This window comes from Mus caroli, chromosome 11, assembly GCF_900094665.2.
Source record: "Mus caroli chromosome 11, CAROLI_EIJ_v1.1, whole genome shotgun sequence".
NCBI lineage: Eukaryota > Metazoa > Chordata > Mammalia > Rodentia > Muridae > Mus > Mus caroli.
This window is the reverse complement of record NC_034580.1, coordinates 90,280,465-90,288,526: the sequence shown is the minus strand read 5'-3', so window position 1 is coordinate 90,288,526 and position 8,062 is coordinate 90,280,465. Positions and strand designations below refer to the sequence as shown.

Below are 8,062 nucleotides of genomic sequence, written 5' to 3'. Positions count from 1 at the left end.
TCCTCTCCTCTCCTCTCCTCTCCTCTCCTCTCCTCTTCTCTTTTTCCTTCCTACACCCAGCCCAGAGCTGAGGACTGAACCCAAGGCCTTGTGCTTGCTAGGCAAGTGCTCTATTACTGAGCCAAACCCCTGAGCCCTACATCCATCCTTTATTAGATCTGCACATTCTCCACGTATATCTCCTATGTGCCATTGTGGTTTCCCACTGGATGGGCCAGTAGGGAACAAGATGAGAAGGGGCTTGCTTCTCCTTCCCACATGACTGGTGAAAGGAGACAGAGAATTTCAGACATCAAAAAAATCAAATGGGGTCACAGGAGAGGAAGTGGCTATGGTGGAGAGAGATGATTTTCTTAGACCAGGGTCAGAGAAGAAGGCCTCTGGAAACATTTGAGCTGAGACCTAAATGATTCACAAAAGAAGCCATAAAGACAAGGGAATATATAAATAGGAATACAGAGAGGACGTGATGGGTGCTATACTGATTGATATATATATATATATATATATATATATATATATATATATATATATATATATATAAATTTCCAGCCTGGCCTGTAGGCTCCAAAGTGTTTTTGTTCCTGTTGGTGCTCCTAGAGTCTAGAGCAGTGGGGTGGGGTGGCACATAATAGATGCTCAATAAATGATTCTGTGACTGAGTGAACAGGGGAACTAGTGGGCTAGCCCAATAAAGCAAAGGTGAGAAGTCACTCCTGGGTTTCTTGTTTACAGAGACATTGCTTCGATGGATGAACAGGGCTTCTGCAAGATCGTCGGCCGATCGAAGGATATGATCATCCGTGGTGGCGAGAACATCTACCCTGCAGAGCTAGAGGACTTCTTCCTCAAGCACCCACAGGTGCAGGAAGCGCAGGTGAGTCCCTGGGAGTCCAGTGACACTCTGGGGTTTCCTGATGAAGGGGTTCGTCTTAGGTCTCTTGCTGCGATGAAACACTATGATGAAAAGCAGCTTGGGGAGGGAAGGGTTTATTTCATCTGATACTTCTACATCAGAGTCCTTCCTCAAAGGGAAGTCGAGGCTGGAATTTAAGGCAGGACCTGAAGGAGTGCTGCTTACTGGCTTGCTCTCCATAGCCTGCTTTTTAAAACAGTATCCAGGACCACTAGCCTAGGGATGGCACCACCCACTGTGAGCTATCTCTTTCCATATCAATCATTAATCGAGAAATGTAGCATAGGCTTGCCCAAAGGCCCACATGGTAGGGGCATTTTCTCAGTTGAGGTTCTCTCTGTCCCAGATGACTTTAGCCTGTGTGTTGAGTTGACATTAAAGACTAGCCCTGGCCAGGTTTGATGTGTGGTATCTGTCTCTGACCTTGGATAGGTGGTTGGGGTGAAGGACAAGCGGATGGGGGAGGAAATCTGTGCTTGCATTCGGCTGAAGAGCGGAGAGACCACCACAGCAGAGGAGATCAAAGCTTTCTGCAAAGGGAAGGTGGGAGCCCCAGGCACCCCCACTCACTCACCCACCTCTTCCTGCCAGTCACCCTGGGTGGCTGTGGGGGTTGGACTGCCCTGATGGATCCCACTCCCCAGCCAAGGGAGCACTCTGATTTTGTCCAGCCTCATGCTTCCTCTCTCTGGTCTGCAGATTTCCCACTTTAAGATTCCCCGATACATCGTGTTTGTTAAAGACTATCCTCTCACCATCTCAGGAAAGGTGTGTGAAGTGGAGGAGACGGGAGAGGGGCAGGGCAATGTGGGGTCGTGTGGGGCTAGGTGCAGAAGGCCAGGGGGGTGTCACCTGGGCCTCCCTCAATGAGCCAATGATGAGCTTGACAATAGGAGGGCCCAGAAGTCACTTCATCCTGATTTGCCCTGGGCTTTCTTGGGTTTAGTACTTGTCCCCCTCCCCCATCATTCTTTCCAGGCAAATCAAGGATGGTTGGTTACCATAGCACCGCAGTACAGACTCTCACTCTTACTCTTATCTTTCTTCTAGATCCAGAAATTCAAACTCCGAGAGCAGATGGAACAGCATCTAAAACTGTGAAGCAAAGGAGGGTCCTCCCAGCCCTCCCAGGGCCCCTCAGCCCTCCCACACAAAGGAGAGTCCTCCCAGCCCTCCCAGAGCCCCTCAGCCCTCCCACACAAAGGAGGGTCCTCCCAGCCCTCCCAGAGCCCCTCAGTCCTCCCACACAAAGGAGGCTCCTTCCCAGAGCCCCTCAGTCCTCCCACACAAAGAAGGGTCCTCACAGCCCTCCCAGAGCCCCTCAGCCCTCCCACAAAAAAGGAGGGTCCTCCCTAGAGCCCCTCAATCCTCCCACAAAAAAGGAGGGTCCTCACAGCCCTCCCAGAGCCCCTCAGCCCTCCCACACAAAGGAGGGTCCTCACAGCCCTCCCANAGCCCCTCAGCCCTCCCACACAAAGGAGGGTCCTCACAGCCCTCCCACACAAAGGAGGGTCCTCACAGCCCTCCCAGAGCCCCTCAGCCCTCCCATAAAAAAGGAGGGTCCTCCCTAGAGCCCCTCAGCCCTCCCACAAAAAGGAGGCTCCTCCCAGCCCTCCCAGAGCCCCTCAGCCCTCCCCCACAAAGGAGGCTCCTTCCCAGAGCCCCTCAGTCCTCCCACACAAAGGAGGGTCCTCAGCCCTCCCAGAGACCCTCAGTCCTCCCACACAAAGGAGGGTCCTCACAGCCCTCCCAGAGCCCCTCAGCCCTCCCACAAAAAGGGAGGGTCCTCCCTAGAGCCCCTCAGTCCTCCCACACAAAGGAGGGTCCTCACAGCCCTCCCAGAGCCCCTCAACCCTCCCACACAAAGGAGGGTCCTCCCAGCCCTCCCAGAGCCCCTCAGCCCTCCCACACAAAGGAGGGTCCTCACAGCCCTCCCAGAGACCCTCAGCTCTCCCACACAAAGGAGGGTCCTCCAGAGCCCTGACTCAGCCCTCCCACACAAAGGAGGGTCCTCCCAGCCCTCCCAGAGCCCCTCAGCCCTCCCACACAAAGGAGGGTCCTCCCAGCCCTCCCAGAGCCACTCAGTCCTTCCACACAAAGGAGGCTCCTGAGCCCTCCTCAGGCCCCTTGTCATCTTTGTGACTTGGTGTAAAGACGTCCCTGTTTGGCCAGTGTCTGGCTGGTGTGCTCCTCTGTAGCTCCTGTGTGATGGAGAAGGGAAGAGACAGGAGGGCAGCCAGCGCCCTCAGACCTAATCTCCCAGCACTTTGCTGTCTGTGCGTTAGTTACTTAATCTAAGCCCCACTCAGTCCTCTTGAAATTCCAAGCCACCCTCATTTTTTCTTTATTTTTGGTTTTTTGTTTTGTTTTTGTTTGTTTGGTTTTTTGTTTTGTTTTGTTGTTTTCCCTTGAGACAGGATCGTCCTCTGTACCCCTGGTTGCACAGGGTAGATCAGGCTGGTTTCGAACTTACAGAGATCTCATTGCCCCTGCCTCCGGGGTGCTGGATCAGTCTTTTGTGCTACCATGCCTGGTTTTTGTATGATTTATTCATTTAATCATTTTTCAAATTGTGGCCACAGATCAGTCCAGAAATGAGGGTTCTGTTTTGCTTGTTTTCCAAGGCTGGGAACCTTAAAGCCCCTCACGAATACATAAGCACCCTTCCCTGGCCTGCACTCCCGGCCCAATAATTATTGTTTTGTTGTTGAAATAACAGTTTTGAGTGCTGGAGAGGGGACTCAGTGGTTAAGAGGACTGACTGCTCTCCCAGAAGATCCGAGTTTGACTCCTAGCACCCACATTTGGCAGCTCACAACTACCTTTAAGTCCACCTACAGAGGGTGGATGATCTCTTCTGGCCTCTGTCCCCCCTGCCCCCTAGCATGTGGTATGTGCTTACATAGACACATGCAAATAAATCAAAACAAATCCGTAAAGCCTGATTGGACTGTAACTCACATACTCACACCCTATCCAGCACACACGTTTTTAAAGCACACACCCCCCACAAGCATTTTAATTTGCATATATGTATGACAAGTACCAAAGCCAACTTTAATCATTGTTGTCAGTGATGTCACAGCCAGGTGGTGGCAGCACATGCCCTTTAATCCCCAGCACTCAGGAGGCAGAGATGGAAGGATCCAGGAGTTTGAGGCCAGTCTGGTCTACAGAGTGAGTTCCAGGATAGCCAGGGCTACACAGAGAAACTCTTTCTCGAAAACCAACAACAAAAACCAGCCAAATTTGTCATCGCCTCCTAAAGAGACCCTGAAGAGGCCGGAGAGACGGACCAGTGGTAAGAGCCTGCTCTTGTAGGAAACCTGAGCTTGCTTCCCAACACCCACATGGTAGTTCAAAACCATCTATAATTCCAGTTCCAGGAGATCCTGCACCCTCTTTTGGCCTCTGTGGGCCACTTGGTAAGTGCACAATACACACACACACAGTCAAAACACTTGTATACATTAAACTATTCTCTTTTTTAAGATTTACTTATTTATTTTATGAATATGAATACATCATATCTATCTTTAGACACACCAGAAGAGGGCATCAAATCCCATTATAGATGGTGGTGAGCCACCATGTGATTCCTGGGAATTAAACTCAGGACCTCTGGAAGAGCAGTCAGTGCTCTTAACCACTGAGACATCTTTCTAGCCCTAAACTATTGTTTTGTTTTGTTTTTTGAGACAGGGTTTCTCTGTGTAGCCCTGGCTATCCTGGATCTCATGCTGTAGACCAGGCTGACCTCAAACTCAGAGATCCACTTGCCTCTGCCTCCTGATCGCTGGGATTAAAAGCGTGCATCATCATCACCCAGTTCCATTAAACATTTTTTAAAAGGTTTATTTTAAAGAAAGAGGAAGGGAGGGAGGGAGGGAGGGAGGGAGGGAGGGAGGGGGGAGAACAGAGAGAGAGAGAGAGAGAGAGAGAGAGAGAGAGAGAAGACATGGAAGCTCACACCTTCAATCCCAGCCCTCGGGAGGCAGAGGCAGGCGGATCTCTGAATTTGAGGCCAGCCTGGTCTACACAAGTTCCAGGACAGGCAGGACGATACAGAGAAAACCTGTCTTGAAAATCAACCAAACAACAAAAAACAAAACTAAGCAAAAACTCCCCACAAAACAACAACAACAACAAACCCCAACTCTGGTCTTGCTGGGTGTGGTGGCATAAAGCTTGTAATTTCACTACTGTAAAGACAGAAGCAATGTGATTGTTGCACATTCATGGCTAGTCTAGGCTAATGATGACTGGTGGCTTGAATATGCTCAGCCCAGGGAGTGGCACTGTTAGGAGGTGTGGCCCCCATAGAGCCTTGTTGAAGTGGGTGTGGCCTTGTTGGAGGAAGTGTGTCACTGTGAGGGTGGGCAATGACACCCTCCTCCTAACCACATGGGAGCCAGTCTTCTCTCTGCCTTCAGATGAAGATGTAGAACTCTCAGCTCCTCCTGCACCAGGCCTGCCTGGATACTGCCATGCTCCCACCTTGATGATAATGGACTGAACCTCTGAAACTGTAAGCCAGCCCCAGTTAAATGTTATTCTTTAGAAGAATCACCTTGATCATAATGTCTGTTCAGAGCAGTAAAACCCGAAGACAATGACTTTGTCTTAAAAAACAAAACAACGACAAAAAGTGCAAAAGCTTTAACATTAACCCAAGAAACCTTGTATTTATCTTTCTCCACTTTTATTTTCTACAATTTTTGATTAATCAACCTGGGATTTCTCTAAAGAACAGACCCTGCATCAAAAAACAAAAACTACAGCAATACAGAAGCAGTATGAGAGCTGGAGAGATGGCTCAGTGGTTAAGAGCATCGACTGCTCTTCCAGAGGTTCTAAGTTCAAATCCCACCAACCACATGCTGGCTCACAACCATCTATAATAAGATACAGCACTCTTCTGCTGAGTCTGAAGACAGCTACAGTGTACATAGAATAAATAAATCTTAAAAAAAAAAAAAAGAATCATTTAGGACATGGGGCAAGACTGGGTGAAGGTCAGTGGCCTGCCAGTGCATAGCCAATCTTCGTGACTCTTGGAAGGTCACTTGTTCAAGAAGAAAGGAGATCTACACCATGATCTCTGGGTACAGCATTCTATCCTTTGATGCCCAGAGGTCAGCCACAGAATACTTGACCAGGCTGAAATAGAGTCAAAGACAAACTGCAGGTCTCAGGAAAGTAACACAGACAACAGTGATCTTAGTTCATAGCGCCGACTACAGCTATTACTAAAGTTAATTATTAAAGTTATTACTAACACTACTCAGTCATGTGACCCTAAGAGTTAGTGGGTTTTTTCCCCTTTGTAGTGGGGATGGCACCCAGAACCTCAAGCATGCTTGAGCAAGTCTTCTCCCGCTTACCCACTTCTTCAGTCTAATTGTTGTTTGTTTGTTTGTTTGTGGCTGCGTCTAGTTTAGTAAGCTACTCTCAAACTCTGTGGAAATGAGGATGGCTGCTTAAACTGTATCCTCCTGCCTCTGCAGTGAGGGGTGTGAACCACTGTGCATGGCTCCTGATTATTATTGTTATCATTTTCATCATTATTGATTTTTTAAAAGGTTTGGGGTATAGGTGGAGTTTGTTCTCTCTACTTTCTTTTTTAAAGATTAATTAATTAATTAATTTTATGTATATGAGTGCTCTATCTTCATGTACACCTGCATGACAGAAGAGGGCACCAGATTCCATTACAGATGGTTGTAAGATGGTAATGTGGCTGCTGGGATTTGAACTTAGGACTTCTAGAAGAGCAGTCAGTGCTCTTAACTACTGAGCCATCTCTCCAGATAGTCCCCGGTTATTGGTTTTAAAGCTGAGTAAATGTAGGGGCAACCAGAATCAAGTGAAGCAAGACCAGTGTCTTAGTCGGGGTTTTACTGCTGTGAACAGATACCATGACCAAAGACAGCATTTAATTGAGGCCAGCTTACAGGTTCAGAGGTTCAGCCCATTATCTTCGAGGCAGGAACATAGCAGCATCCAGGCAGGCATGGTGCGGGAGAAGCTGAGAGTTCTACATCTTCATCAGAAGGCTGCTAGCAGACTACTGGCTTCCAGGGAGCCAGGGTGAGGTCTTAAAGCCCACACCCACAGTGACATACCTACTTATAATAGTACCACTCTCTGGGTCAAACATAACCTAACCATCACATTCTGCTCCCTGGCCCCCATAGGCTTGTCCAAACAGGAGTCTATGGGGACCATACCTAAACATAGCATAGTGTAAGATACATTTAGTCCCAACTTCAAAGGTCCCCATAGTCTATAGCAGTCTCAACAGTGTTAAAAGTCCAGAGTTCAAAGTCTCTTTTGAGATTCATCCAATCACTTAACTGTATCACCCAAGGCAAGACAGGAGACTAGCTGGGCAAACTCCAAACTCTGCATCTCCATGGCTGATGTCAAAGCGGTCTTCAGATCTTCAATTCCTTTTCATCTTTTGTTGACCGCGACAAACTTTTTTCTCCTGGGCTCCACTCCCTGTTAGCAGCTTTCCTCAGCAGACATCCCATGGTTCTGGCATCTTGGGGTTTCCAAGGCAACTTCAATGTTACAGGTTCTTGTTTCAATGTCTGGGATCCATCCATGATCTGTGTTGTTGTCACTTCTCCAGCTCTGCCCTCTGTAGCACGCTAAGCTCAGATTGATCCACTCATTTGCTGCTGCTGTTCTTGGTGTTCATCTCATGGTACTGACATCTCCAATACGTTGGGGTCTTCTGCTGCAACTTGGCTTCACCAATAGCCTCTCATAGGCTCTCTTCAGGGTGCCAAGCCTCAACTCCTTTGCATGACCCCTTCAGTCCTGGGCCATCAATTGCAACTGAGGCTGCACCTTCACCAATGGCCTCTCACAGTGCAGAGCCTCAGCTGCTCTTCATGCCTTCAAAACCAGTACCAACCGCCTGGGTGACTCTTACACATTACTAAGTACAGCTGCTTCAGGAGGTACAACCTTGGCTATATCTGGAACACAGCTTCGTGCTCTTGGAAAACACTTCCCAGAAGATTTCTCCTCGGTGGGTAATGCTGGTCTCTTCTTAATTACCACTAAATTCTTAGCTCCAGCTAACCAGCATCAATGGTCCCAGTAGTCCCTTCTATTTTTCACTCTAACGCCAGA

The 8,062-nt window shown here is 48.5% G+C and overlaps 1 protein-coding gene across 1 annotated transcript in view; it reads left to right on the top strand.

Moving 5' to 3' along the window:
* The window catches only part of Acsf2 (acyl-CoA synthetase family member 2), a 42,586-nt gene extending 38,731 nt beyond the window's left edge, over positions 1 to 3,855 (top strand). The window contains exons 12-15 of the mRNA XM_029483555.1: positions 736 to 877; positions 1,349 to 1,459; positions 1,616 to 1,684; positions 1,967 to 3,855. Of these exons, the coding sequence (XP_029339415.1) occupies positions 736 to 877; positions 1,349 to 1,459; positions 1,616 to 1,684; positions 1,967 to 2,017 (373 nt within the window). The 3' untranslated portion in view covers positions 2,018 to 3,855. The remainder of the gene's footprint in view (positions 1 to 735; positions 878 to 1,348; positions 1,460 to 1,615; positions 1,685 to 1,966) is intronic.
* The last annotated feature ends 4,207 nt before the right edge of the window (positions 3,856 to 8,062 follow it).